The sequence below is a fragment of the Antechinus flavipes genome, chromosome 1, assembly GCF_016432865.1.
Source record: "Antechinus flavipes isolate AdamAnt ecotype Samford, QLD, Australia chromosome 1, AdamAnt_v2, whole genome shotgun sequence".
In the NCBI taxonomy this organism is placed as follows: Eukaryota; Metazoa; Chordata; class Mammalia; order Dasyuromorphia; family Dasyuridae; genus Antechinus; species Antechinus flavipes.
The window spans coordinates 649,220,155-649,234,713 of NC_067398.1; the positions used below are offsets into that span (position 1 = coordinate 649,220,155).

At 36.2% G+C, this 14,559-nt stretch overlaps 1 protein-coding gene across 1 annotated transcript in view; it reads left to right on the forward strand.

The window, feature by feature from the left end:
* The window catches only part of BOP1 (BOP1 ribosomal biogenesis factor), a 66,973-nt gene that overhangs the window by 1,915 nt on the left and 50,499 nt on the right, over window positions 1-14,559 (forward strand). Inside the window, 1 exon segment of the mRNA XM_051971311.1 lies at window positions 422-610. Within this exon segment, the coding sequence (XP_051827271.1) occupies window positions 422-610 (189 nt within the window).

Sequence of the window (14,559 nt, forward strand, 5' to 3'; positions counted from 1 at the left end):
GGTATTCTAAACATGTGAAATTGGGAAAATAAGGGTATAGTTTATATATATATATATTATACCTATACACACACACACACACACACACACACACCCTCTTCATCCTGTGTAGAACTTATCAAAGTTGTGTATTTCCTGAGAGATTATGAGTAACCAGATGAATAGGCTCTAAACCCAATAGGAACAACTTAGAGTATCCCTCCCTCCTCCATGAAGGAATTTGGAAATATTGATAATAATAATAGATAACATTTATATAGCATTTGGAAAGCACTTTACATTCATTATCTCTCTTGATAGTGTTGTGCTTGATCTGCCCATCTGGCTAATGGTGCCTTCTCCTCTCTTCTGACTGGTATCATAATCAGGTGGAAGGGGTCTTTGATGTTTCTGTATCATAATATAAATGCTTCTTTGGCAGCTGCCTCTCTTCACCGTTCCAGCCTCCAGCCACAGTGCTGCAGAGAGTGAGTCTGGCTCATCTGACAGTGAAGAGAGTGTGTTCTCAGGTCTGGAGGACTCTGGCAGTGACAGTAGTGAGGATGATGACAACAGTATTGAAGATGGACAACCCAGGAGCATCCCAAAGATGACTCAGGACAAACTCCAGGTAAGTAAAAGAGTTTTAGTTAAAGGTTCTTTTGAAAAAAATATGGTAAGCTTGTGTGCCATTCCTTTCTTTTTTTAACTCTCTGGCTTCAAGTAATTGTACCTATTCCTTTGTATCTTTAGGAGTATTAATGACTATCCTTCAGCTTTCTTTGTCATTGTGTCAACAGACATTTAAGACTTCTAGACTGGTTACTATGCTATGTGCAAGAGATGTAGAGACAAATAAGAGAGATATCTTTTCTTAAGGAACTTCCACTCAGTGGAAAGGGACTGGGCTGGGAGCCATCAGGTTTGAATTGTTTTATTTCATTTCGTTTTTTAAACTTCTGAACTTAAAAATCAAAAGAATATTTCCACATATACAACACAACATTAAAAAAAGGATTGTATATGAAAAGTGGGAAGCTCTAATTCAGCTCTTGGGGAAAATATAAGTTATAGAAAATACTTTTTCCCCCCACACATTACTTTTAAAACTGTACTCTTTTTCTGTTCTTCTTCCTGAATTTCCATTCTTTTCTGTTCATTTGGGGAAATGTTCTGTGCTTTTTTTTATTGCTAAGCCTCTCTATTTCCTTTTCATCCCTGTTTAAAAAAAAAAAAAACTGAGAAAAAGGAAAGAAAAAACAAAACCACTTTGTAAGCATGAGTAGACAAAATGAATACACATGGTATTCGTGTCCAAAAATTTGTCACTTTCTGTACCTTGAATCTGTCACCTGTCAAAATTTGTCATCGTTTAGAGGGATTGATGAGAATTGTTTTGAAGTTATTTTCTCTACAGTGTTGTTGTCTTTGTATAAATTGTTTTCCTGATTTTGCACACTTCACATATCATTAATTTATACTCACTCTGAAATCATCTTTTTCTTTTATGTCTTGTAGTACAGTATATACCATTAGTGTTCAACCATTTCCCAAATATGAAAGAGGAAATCTAAGATACATCCTTAGATTCTAATTCCTGGTGTTAAATCCTCTCTTCCCCCCTCCTCCTCCACCCCCTTTCTTAATCCCTAATTCAGTATTATGAAGTTTGTTTTGCTAATAGCTCCACTTTCCCTCCCTTTTATTATCTTTCTTCTTAACCTCCTTACTTGTTTCTCTGTTGAGTTTAATGCATTTCTGTACCAAGCTGTTGGTATATATTTTTCTTCTGGAAAATTCATTTTCTTCTTTGAATCTCTGCTTGAGATTATTGTGGTGTTTGTCTCTTCTTTTTGACAATCTTTAGATTTGCAATAATTTTTTTTTCTGGTTTGTGTTTTCTTTGATTTATTCAACTTTTTGGCTTTAGTTCCTGAATTGAGACTTTGGCCTAGGATCAAATTCTGCCCCCTCCAGTGCTTTTAGATGGAGTTAATCAACTCTGCTTGGTCTTACACAGGGTCATCTAGGTTCCTGTTCTGACCTCCCTAATTTAGGGTTTAGTCTCACTGGATATTTGAGGTTTAGAACACTAGATCATTAAGACCCTCTCTTACATCTCAGGACAAAGTGCTAGGGACCTTGGCATAAGGTTCTTGGTTGAAGCTGACACTTTTAACTGCTGCATTTATACCATTCATTTTGCTTTACAACCACCTCAGGTAACCCTTCTTTACTGTCTCTAGACAAGAATGCCTGCAGGCTTCACGTATTACAGATCTACTTGGGTTTGTTTTCCTATGCTGGTGCTTGCTTTGCTGGTGATCTCCTTTCCAAGTCATCAGTTAGTAAGCTTTTATTAAGGACCTTTCATGTATCAGCATTTTGCTAAGTGCTGGGGATACAGTTACAAAAAAAGAAAACAAAAAATAGTCCATGCCCTCAAGAAGCTTATAGTGGTAGGCAAGGAGGGCCAGAGCTCTAATGGAGAAAGACCACAATAAGGAAACTGAAAAGCAAGGGGAAGGGGGAATTGTGGAAGCTGAGATATGGGGTTGGGAAGAGAGGAGAAGGCATAGAGTGATGAAGAACTCTTGGAAGACCCAAAGTAGTACAGCCAGGTGAGAGAGGAGGAGCTATCTCTGCTGAGCCCTTTCCTTAAATGGAGGCTTTGGCGTTCATACCTCTGCCTCTGATTAGAAGGGCATAAGGTAGTTATGAAGTGTGACTACCAAAGCTGATTGGATCTTGTAGGATGATGAGCTTCCTACTGCTTATGAACTGCTGGCTGACCTCATCCTCCTGGAGTGGAATAAGTTACTACAGTTACTAATTTCTTGATTGTTGTTTAGTCTATTGTGAATTTCAGTTTTTGCTAGAATCGATTTGGGAGCATTGGGCAGCTTTCCTCTGCAGGCAACTGTTTTAGTTGGAAGTCCCTAAAAGACCTGAAATCCTCACCTTCTGACTTTGAGCAAGTCAGCTAACTACCCTGAACCTCAGTTTCCTCATATGGAAAAGGGAATAATAATGCCTGTCCTGCTTGTGTCTCAGAGCTTTTGTGAGGATCTTTAACTGTTAACAACTGAGAAAAGTAAGGCATTATTATTTGGTGATAAGTAGAGATATAGCTGGATAGAAATTAAAATAATCTTATGAATTTCAGATTAATCAAATTGCTGACAAGAATATTATAGAGAGATAGGGATACCTTCTCTGGCCTTTTACTACTGGCTCTAGCCATAATTTGAGATGGCTCCCAAAAGCTTATCTTTCCTGTGCCCAAATATTATTAGCATTATTGTAATATTGTGGTGTAGTTGCCTACAGTGTAACAGTTATCTCTATGGCCCTCTGTGGCAGGGAAAGCAAGAGTTGAGCCCTTCTGTGGCCCTTCTGTGTTGTAATCTTAAATTGGGGGAAAAGCAGTCAGTTTCTAATACTGTGCTTTTCTAATAGAGTGTACTGATTTGGTAATGTATGTTCAGTTTGTATTTTCTAGAGTGCTTTTCTGGATCACATGAGGGGTATTAAAGATGAAGATATATATTGCCTCATCTTTAGAGAAAGAGTAGACCAGATATCCATGAAATAATCACCCAAAAATTGTCTTCAGCACTTCAGAAAGGCTACCTCCAACCAAATTATAACTTGTACTTCTTTAGGAATCTGTTGTGAAACATTGGAAAAACTGGAGACTTTCAGGTGATTTTCTGGGAAAATTTCTTAGCTGTCACAGAAGTCTGGAGGATGAAAAGCATTCAAGATCTTTCACCCTCTTCCCAGCCTTCCCTTGTGTGTCCCATCAGAATAGTCCAGGCTAGTCAAATTGGATTGTCCTCTGTCTACCCTGTACTTCCTTGCTTTTACACCTCTACTAGTTCTTCTTAACCTTTCTTCACCTGTGAAATTCCTCTCCATCTTTTATAGCCTAGTGAACATTTTATTTCCTCTTGTTCTCCATTGTGGATAATCCTCTTTCTTCTCAGTCCTTTGAAGACATTTGAATTTTTTGCCTTTCTAATGCACTTGTTTTGTGACTTACTCCTCTGCTAAATTGTAAAATCAATATTAGTTCTAGATCTTAACACTAGATTGGAGCTCCACGGTTGTCTTAATCTAAAGTTTGCACCCTAGTCCCTAAAACAGTGCTAAATAAATAGTTGGTTTAAAAACAACTGAGAGCTTAAATTAATTATGTGTAGCCTCAGCATTATTCTGGTGCTGAGTCAAGGTTATTGGGAAGATGGTTTTTGTCACTTTCAACATCATAGCTATCTTTTCATCTCTCCTTTGGGAAATTATCTCTGTGGATACCAGCCTCTAGCTTTTTTTCCTTTGGAGCCCTATATATGTTTTTTCACATATGTTAATATTGTCTCTCCAACTAGCCTGTAAGTTTGAACCAGATTGATATTTCTATCTGCCACATTTTGGGGCGTTAACATTCATTGGTTAAATCTGTTGACCAGTTTATTTCAGATGAGCAATTAGGGGAGAAAGTTTTCTTAAAGTCTCCTCTGTACTGCAGAAGTCTACTCTGCTTTTCTTTGTAGGCCTCCTGGGCCTGTGTAATGACTTTATAGTATTTTATAGGATGGGGACAAGACTTGTTTTCTTATTAAGGTCATTTCTTATAAGGTCATTTATATATATATATATATATATATATATATATATATATATATTATATATATATATATGTATATGTATGTGTATGTATGTGTGTATATATATATATATGTATATGTATGTGTATGTATGTGTATATATATATATATATATGTATATGTATGTGTATGTATGTGTATATATATATATATATAAAATTTTTTATTGACATCCTTTGTTTTATGTCACTTGATATTTGCCCCGGTATCCTTCCTTCCTCTCAAAGGATTATTTCTTATAATGGATCCCTCAAAAAGTTTTGCAAATCTAGTCAACATATTACATGTGTATGATCTCTCTCCTCTGCAAAAAAAATGAGTAGAAGTATCTTCGCTCTCTTACTTGGGGCCAAGTTTGTTACAATTTTGTAATTTCTTACAAATTTCTTTAAAAAGTTTTTATTGTTAGCTTTTGTTTTTCATCAACTAGATTTACTCTGTATTCTACCTTTTCTCCTCTCCCATTCATTATTAAAAAGAATTTTTTTAGAAGAGAAAAATAAGCAAAAATCCATTTCACCTCTGCAACACATATCACTTTCATGCAGATCCTCATTCCCTATTATGCCTGGACATTACTCTGCTGGTGAATCTGCCTGCCTCAAGTTTTTCCTTACTCCAGTCCATCCTCCATTCAACTGCCAAAGTGATCTTTCTAAAGTATATATCTGACCATGTTATTCCTATCCTTAGTAAACTAGAGACTCGATGTTGTATCCAGGATGAAATATAAAATCGATTTGATGTTCAAAGCTTTGCAAAAAATAGGGTGCCCCCCTACTCCACCTTTCCATTATTATACTTTATTCCTCACCATGTACTACTCGATACTGGCCTCTTTATCATTGTTTGAACTTCACTTAATGGTCCTCCATACTAGAAATACTCTGGTTTCTGCTGCCTGGCTTCCCTGGCTTCTTTCAGGTCACAATTAAAATCCTATAGAAAGCCTTTTCCGTTGGAATCTTTACAAACTGCTAACTCATTAGAGTTGATCTAATCTTATAAGAAGATGTTTTGGGCAGAACCTGAAGCAAGGTACTAAGTAGAACTGATTAGTACAATGCTTGTGTTTGCACCTTTACTCATTGGAGTTCACAAGTATGCCAGCTTCACAAAGTAAACTTTGTAACTTAGTGAGTTCACACCTTCCTTGAAGCTCTTTGGGCCAGAGAACACTATGGGAGAAAACCCATAATCCCATTCTCTCAGAAGAGTCAGATATAAGGCCAGTGATGAGAGATCTATTCCAGAATACATTTTCCACTTGGCTGGCTGGTCACAGAGCTGGAGCTGGGGCTGCGGGGGCAACTGCTGCCCTTCCATGGCCGTGGCCTCCGCCGCCGCCTCCTTTCTCCACCGTGGCCGTGGCCTCCGCCGTCGGAGCCCGGAGCCATGACGGTCGAGGCGCCTGGCTCCCCAAGCTCCCAGAGCCAGTGCCGGCCGTCGTGGACCCGGGCTCCGACGGCGGAGGCCACGGCCACGGTCATGGAAGGGCAGCAGTTGCCCCCGCAGCCCCAGCTCCAGCTCCTTGTAAGATTAGATCAACTCTAATGAGTTAGCCGTTTGTAAAGATTCCAACACTTTTCCAACCTAGTTTCTAGTTCCTCTGTTATTTCTAATTTATCCGTATATAGCTTTTGTATGTATATTTTTGCTTATTGTTATCTTTTGTTTTTCATCAACTAGATTTACTCTGTATTCTACCTTTTCTCTTCCATTCATTATTAAAAAGAATTTTTTTAGAAGAGAAAAATAACATTTTAGATTACATTGTGAACTCCTTGAATTCTGTCTTTTTCTTCTTTTTGTATCCCAAGCACTTAGCACAGAGGCACTTAATAAATGTTTATGGACTAATTGATCAATACATTATGACATATGCAGTACTCCACACCTATAAGGGCTCTGCTATCCCACAAAAAAGTGGAAGAAGATATTTTTTCATATTTCTTTAAAAGAATTTTAATTTGATTCTATCTCCCATTAACAAAAAAATCTATTTTTTTCTTCAACCTTGACCGCAGTTGGAAAAAAACAAACAAAATCCTTCTAGCAAATACTCTCATTTCTTTTTTGGGGCCCATGCTTATTCTTTAATTCTGTACTGTCATTTTCACTTGCTTTGTGGGTATCATTCTATCTATTTGCATTGTGGTAGTTTTTGTTTATATTGTTTTTCTGGTTCTGCTTCACTTTGTACCAGTTCATATAAGTTTTACTCTGCTTCTATGATCACGGGCCGTAGTTTGAGGACCCTTGAAGGTAAATTTCTTAAGAACACACAATATAATCAGATTGATCTTTTGCTGAATGGCCATAGGTATCTATCTAATCTTCAAGAAGCTGGGGAAAAATAGAAGTAAGGGTAGGAGGGGTGGGTTGCCTCACAATAAGCAACCATCAACTCTGGAGGCATCACCAGAAACATGAAGGTTAGTCTAAGTTGCTCTTCCTCTGCCCTGTCCATCCCCCGCTTCAAGAAGCTTATTTTGTTCTAATCTTGTAAGCCTGTGACAGTTCATCTTATCTGGGATTGATTCAGGCCAGTTTCCTTGTACATTGTTAGTAATTTGTAACATGATAATCACATTCAATAAGTTGATTTCATAGCCTGAAACTTCACTGTTTATTGTCTCAATTGGTTTTATTGCTGATTCCTTGAAATTGTCTAAGTAAATAGGATATCATCAGCAGAAATGTTATGTATAGTGTACTTTAATAGATTCTTATAGCGGGCATCCAAATTGTTATAAAGTGTAAAAACCATACTTTATCTATTTGGGTAGACTTTTTGTTGTTGTTCAATCATTTCAATTGTGTCCAATTCTTCATGATCCCATTTGGGGCTTTCTTGGCAGAGATGTTGGAATGGTTTGCTATTTCCTTTCCCAGGTCATTTTATAGGTAAAGAAACTGAGGCAAAGAGGGTGAAGTGACTTGCCTAGGATCACCCAGCTAGTTAGTATCTGAGAATGGATTTGAATTTAGGAACATTTATCTTCCTGGCTCCAGGCCTGGTGCTTCATCCACTGTACCACTTACTTTCCCCATTTGGGCAGACTAGACATATAAAGAGAGATGATGAACAGTAGAATAGAGGCTGTATGATGCATTAAAAAGAGCACTGGATTTGGTTAGGGTGTCTAGGTTTAAATATTGAATTAAATGACTGAACAAGTCTTTTTTTAAGAGAGGCAGTAAATAATACATTCTGGTAGAGTGGACAGAGTGAAATACTGGGTAACAGGAAGGTTTGGGTTCAAATTCTGCCTTTTATCTGTCAGGAAATGCCCAGGCTACTCCTAACTCTGTGTCTTTGAACAAGACACTTAGCTTTTTAGAATTTCAGACAATTCACAAAATCATGGAACCTTTTAATAGTTGCCTATAAGGTGGAATATGTTACGTGCAAAGGGAGAGAGGTTTGATGAGAAATTTGAATGTTCATCCTGGAGGCATCAGGGAAGCCTTCATGGAAGACAAGTACTTGAATTGGGCATTAATAGAAGGGAAGGAGTAAAAATATGTTATGGCTTTTGTTTTTATGTCATTATTTCCATTTCTTCTCCATACTCAACACTCACCCTTAAAAAAGAAAAGTAGTTTAATTAACCTAATCAGCAGATTAGTTGAGTCTGATAGTCTATGTCATTTTCCATACCCAGAGTTCCTTACTTTTGCAAAGAAGGGAGTGAGATAGAATCTTTTTTCCTTATTTTTTCTTTCACTTCACATTGTTGTCATTGTGTATTTTCTTGAATCTGCTTACTTCATTTTGTATTTATGTAACTCTTCTGTGCTTGTCTGTATTCATTGGATTTATAATTTCTTGAATTGTAGTAATATTCCTTTTCATTATGTACTACCATTTGTTTAGCTATTCCTTTTTTAAAATCACAGGAATGAAAGAACCTCATAGGATATCTAATCCACTTGATAGGGTCATTTTTCTTTTCTTTGAAGGTTTTCAAGAGTGCCATTATGTTTTTCCTGACAAGCCTAAATTTATCATTTGCACTTTTACCCATTATTCTGCTAAACAGAACAAATCTAATCCCTCCTTCATGTATTTGAAGATAGTTAAGATGCTATTTGTGAGTTTTCTTCTCAGGCTTAAACTCCATTCTTCCTTCAGCCAATTCTCATTATTCCAGAACCTGCTAACACTTGGCATGCCGTAGGGAAGGGAAAGAGGGAGAAGAGCTAAACCAAGCATTTATATATCTTCTATGTTCCAGACTCTGTGTTAAATGCTTTACAAATGTTCTCTCACTGTGATCCTTTACAATAACTGGTGAAGTTAGTGCTCTTATTATCCTTGTTTTACAGTTGGGTAAACTGAGGCAAACAAGTTAAGTGACATAGCTGGGACTGTACACTTAATTGAACTCAGTCCAGTGCTACCTCACTACCTTAAATAGGCACTAAAATGCTTTTTAATTGGTACAGGATAGACTCAAAGCCCTTCATCATCCCATTAATTTCCTGAACACTTTCCAGCTTAGCAGTGTTCTTAATTTGTGAAGCTAATTCAATACTTGAGATGTGTTTTAATCTGGGCAAAGTACAGTGGGACTAAAACTTTGTTGTTTCTGAAAGTTTTGCCTCTCCACCACAGCACCAAGATCTCATTAGATTTTTTTTAGCTGCCACATCAAGATGCTGAATCATTGAACTTGCAATCAGTCAATTAATCAGTCCTTTAGATTGTAAAGTCTTTTGAGGACAGGGACTTTTTGCTTCTTTTAGTATCCTTAGCTTAGCCCAGTGCCTGACACATAGTAGGTTTAATAATTTAATCTTAACAAACATTTAATAAATTATTATTAATTGATTGGTTTGTTGATTAATAAATTAATGATGATGAATAATAGAATATTATTTGATCACTGGGTTCTTTTCTCTTTTATGACAATTGGTACTTTTCATTTCTCCACTCTTGTGTGGTACCACTCCTATTTTCCATTAATTTCAGGTATCACTTACAATGGATCATCACTTGCTCCTGCTGGTTTATTTTGTGTCCCAGGGATGTGGTTCATCTGAGCCAGGTCACTTGAAGTTTGTCAAGAGATGCTAAATGCTCTTAGTCTCTCTAAACTTATCTTGAATGATTGATCTTTTTAGTGCCATTTTGCCTGTAATTTTCAATTCAAAGGTTATTTTTCTTGGAAGAAATGTAACAATTGAACAGCTCTGACTTCTTTCTGTTATCTGTTTTTGTTTTATCCACCAGGAGCAAAGGTCTCTTTTTCTCATATTCTCCTTGTTTTTCCTCACATAGCTAAGTATAACTGTTCTTTGCTTTTCTATTAGCCTCAGGTCATTTTGAACTTTATAATTCTTGACAGTATTTATAGGGCCACTACTATTCGTTTGTATTCATGCTTTAATGTTTGATCTTGGTTCTATATTCTAGTCTTTTGATTTTTTTAAAGGTTTTCTATGGTTGGTGAGGTTTTTGTAAATCTATATCAGTCTCTTCCGATAAATCACATTTTCCCTCCTCATTGGAATTGTGTCATCTTGGGCTGATTTTCCTTGTAGCGTTTTAGTTGGTTGAATCCTACCTATCTTTCCTCTGAAGCTTTTGAAATCATTGTCCCAAAATTTAGACTGCATGTTAGACTATGTCCAAATTTCCTTTCTTTCTCTGTCCTAAATTATAGGAGAATATGATTACTTCCATCTAGAATTTCCATCATTTCCTAATTCTTCCTTTTAGTGAGAATCAGATCCATGACATGTTTCTCTTGGTTCCTCTGCCTTTGGAAGGATAAAATTATCACAAAGGCAAGATTATTATCTGCTTTGTTTTTGATCAAGATTTTGTCATGTGAGTGAGGTAAGTAAAAGGAGAGGCAGGTAGTCTTCCATCATCTTCTAGGATAGAAATGGGGGCCTTCCATCTGACCCCTTGGCTTTCTGTCTCCTACTTTTTATGTCTTCTGCCTGATCTCTAATCTCTTTTGGGAAGAGGAGAGTGCCTTTCACCATTTAATGATTACTTACTAGCACATGGTCATACTCTATACATTCCAGTAATTCTGAACTCCTGTAGACAATTATCCAAGCCCCATTCCCCATTCCTTATGACTAGATTACTTATTCCAATTCTCTTTAATCCATCCAATACAAAGTATAATCAAATGGTACATAACTCTAGCTATATTTTGCTTCTGACTTCATTGTTTAACCAGAGCCACTCTCTTCAAAGTTACTCATGATCCCTACTTTAAACTTTTTATTGATATTTTTTGTTTCTCACATCATCATTAGCAGTCCCAGTACTTATTTTTCTTGACTTTACTGTAGTATTTGACAGTGTTGACTTCTTTTTCCTTCTGGTTACTCTGGTTGATCTGGGTTTTTTGACATTGTTCTTTTTTGTTTTCCCACCTATGAACCATTCCATTTTAGTTTCCTTCAATAGCTTAATTGTGAGTGTTCCTCAAAGCTTTGTCCTGGCTTTTTTCTTTTTCTCAATGACCTCATTACCTCCCCCAAGTTCAGTTATCATCTACATGCACATGATAACCAGATCTTCACATCTATATCTGGTACACTGGTCTTTCATCACCATCTGTCCAGTACACATTTCATCCTGGGGAACTAGGTAGTGAAGTGGATGAAGTACTGGACTTGCAGTCAGGAAGACCTTAGTACAAATCTTGCCTCAGACACATATGAGTTGTGTGACCTTAATCATTAACCACTCACCTTGTTTCCTTATCTGTAAGAAAAATAATAATGGCATCTGCCCCCCAAGATTGTTGTGAGGATCAAATGAGAAAGCTTTTCAAGGGCTTTTCAAACCTTAAAGTACTATATAAATGCTAGCAAAATAAAATGGTGCCAGAGGCATTTTATACTCAACAGAACAGAATTCATTATTTTCTCCCCAAAGCTCACTTCTCTTTCGAACTTCTGTATTTCTGTCAGGTTCACCTTAATCATTCATTACTTCTTGCCTTTCCTGCCTTGATTTCCTCAATACTTTGGCCCAGAGGTCAACTCCTGAAAATAATCGATTTAAGAATGAAGTTGGGAGATTGAGAAAAAAATTTGAAAAATAGCCTTTGTGGGTATGAGAGTCAATAACTGAAGATTTAAAAAGTTGTTGTATAGTAATCCTGTTTAGTTAAAATACCATTGCATAAATTTGGTGTGGACCTAGCCTCCCAGTGGTCCAGGATTAGGAGCATATAAAAGTATGCTGTTTATATTTCTCTTAGGGTACTTAATTGTGTCCACCTCTTATTTTTCCAGGTCTTTCTTCTGTGCTAAATTATAAGTGTTTTGAGGACAGGAAACTGCATATTTTTCATTTTCATGATTTTTCAGTTTAGCAGAAGGCCTTATTAAGTAGAAGTCTTAATACACTTTTTAACATTATGAATTATGCTCTACCAAGTATGGAAAACACACCCATATATGACAGTATGCACGCTTCTCTGTCCTACCCTGGGGCCCAGATTCCACTGTAAACCACTGGACATCTAAGAGTTTCAGTTAACTTCAGTTATCTGTAAAGTGGGGATTAATATACTTTATAGGTTTGTGTTCAAATGAGATATTGTATGGAAAGTTCAAATGAGATAATGTATGGAAAGTACTTTACAGATCTCAGAAGTGCTATGCAAATGTTATTAAGCACAAGCAGCTAAACATCTCCATTGATTTTTCTTCAACTTATTTGAATAAAAACTAAATACGAAATTTTGACAGTGGTTAATTATTGTTATATTTAGGAAGAAAGTTTGAAAATTAAGCTGCTAGTGGTTCCTTCTGTAGTGTGTTTGTTCTTTGGTCCAGGCAGAATTCTGGCTTGTGTGTCCTTGATAATGGTGATTCACACAGTGATTTTAAAAGCAGTACAGCAGTTTGATCCCTTTTCTCATTTGAGCCTTACAATAGTCCTGTGGGATAGGTATTGCAAATCATATCAACCCCTTTTTACAGATGAGGTACTGAGGCCCACAGTGGTGCTCTATCTAGCACAACACAGGAGAGAAAGAGAGGATCTGGGTTTGCCTCTCTACTTTGTCATGTGAATTGTGTCTTTTGGGCCCAATCCTCTCTTCTGGACTTCTGGGTTCTGGGTGAGGATGTTCAATACCAGACTCCATTAAAGGAACTGGTTGTGCTTAGAAAAGGTGATAGTGTAACTGTTGTCATGTATTTGAAGGTCTCATATGGAAGCGGGATTTTACAGTGTTTTGTTTGACCCTAAAGGACAGAATGAAAAGTAATAAAGGGAGTTGTTGAGGGATAAATTTAGGCTCAATTTAAGGAAGATCTTCCTAACATTAGGACTTTATTATTGTATTATAATACCATCAAATGGATGGATTCAGAGAAACATGAGAAGACTTTTTAAAAAATTTGTTTGATAGGATTTTATTACAAGTTATTAAATAAAATTTATTAATGACATTGGTCAATATTTCACCTCTGTGCTTTATTCTTGTCTAGTTTAGACATTGGTATTATATTTTTTTAAAATTAAAAATATAAAATATAAAAATTTAAATTTAGAAAATCTGATAAAATCCTCTTTTCCCCTTTATTCATCTATTTATTTATTTAGTGTTTTCCCCCAATTATATTCAAAATAAATTTTTTTGCAGTTTTTTTTTTTTTAAGTTTTTAAATTCTGGGTTCTCTCCCTTATCCCCATCCACAATTAAGAACCTACAAGTGAAGTTATGCAAGATATTTCCATAAAAATCAAGTAGTGGGGAAACAAAAACGTAAATCTCCCAACCTAATGAAAATAAAAACTCTTAAGAAAAATAAAGGGAGATAGAATAATAGAGAATGCTTTGATCTACATTCAGACTTGATCAGTTTCTGGGTATGGATAGGATTCTTCATCATAAGTCCTTCAGAGTGGGTGTGGATGATTGTGCTACTGAGAATAACAAAGTCATTTACAGCTGGTCATCCCAGAACTTTATCATTACTTTGTATACAGTATATTTCATTTTCTTCATGGAGGACTTTCCAGGTTTGTTTTTTTTCCTAAGAACATCCTGCTCATCATTTTCCAGAGAACAATAAAAATTCATCAGAGAAACTTGCTTTTAAAATTATTTTTTACAATTACTATTGCTAATTGTATTTCCTCCCCATTTATTCTCTCTCTTCTTTCACCCTATCCCTCTTCAAAAGTGTTTTGCTATTGACCTCTCCCTCCCCTAATATGCCCTCTTTTAATCACCCTTCTCTTTACCATATTCCATTCCCTCTCTATTTTCCTATAGGGTAAGATAGATTTCTATAATCCTATTGAGTATATTTGTTATTTCTTATTTGAACCAATTCTGATGAAAGAAAGGTTCACTCCTTCATTCTCTCCTCCCTTTCTTCCTCTCCACTGTAAAAGCTTTCTTGCCTCTTTTTTTTTTTTTTTTTTTTTTTATGGCAGATAATTTGTACCATTTCACTTCTCCCTTTCCCTTTCTCCTAGTACATTCCTCTCTCCTTAATTTCATCATTTTTTAAAAAGTTAGTATCCTTTTATATTCACTTCTGTGCCCTCTGTCTATATATACTTCTTCTAACTGTCTTAATGATAAGAATGTTCCTTTGAGCTACAAGTATCATTCTCCTATGTAGGACTATAAATAGATAAACCTTATTAAGTCCTTTATGATAGCACTTTCCTGATTACCTCCTTATGCTTCTCCAGTGACCTGTATTTGAAAATTAGATTTTCCATTCAGCTCTGGTCTTTTCATTATGAACACTTGAAAATCTTCTGCTTTATTGAATGACCATCTTTTCCTCTGAAGGATTATGCTCAGTTTTGCAGGGTAGGTAGGTAATTCTTGATTGCAATCCTAGCTCCATTGCTCTCTGGAATAACATTCTAAGCCCCCTGGTTCTTGAAAGTAGAAGCTGC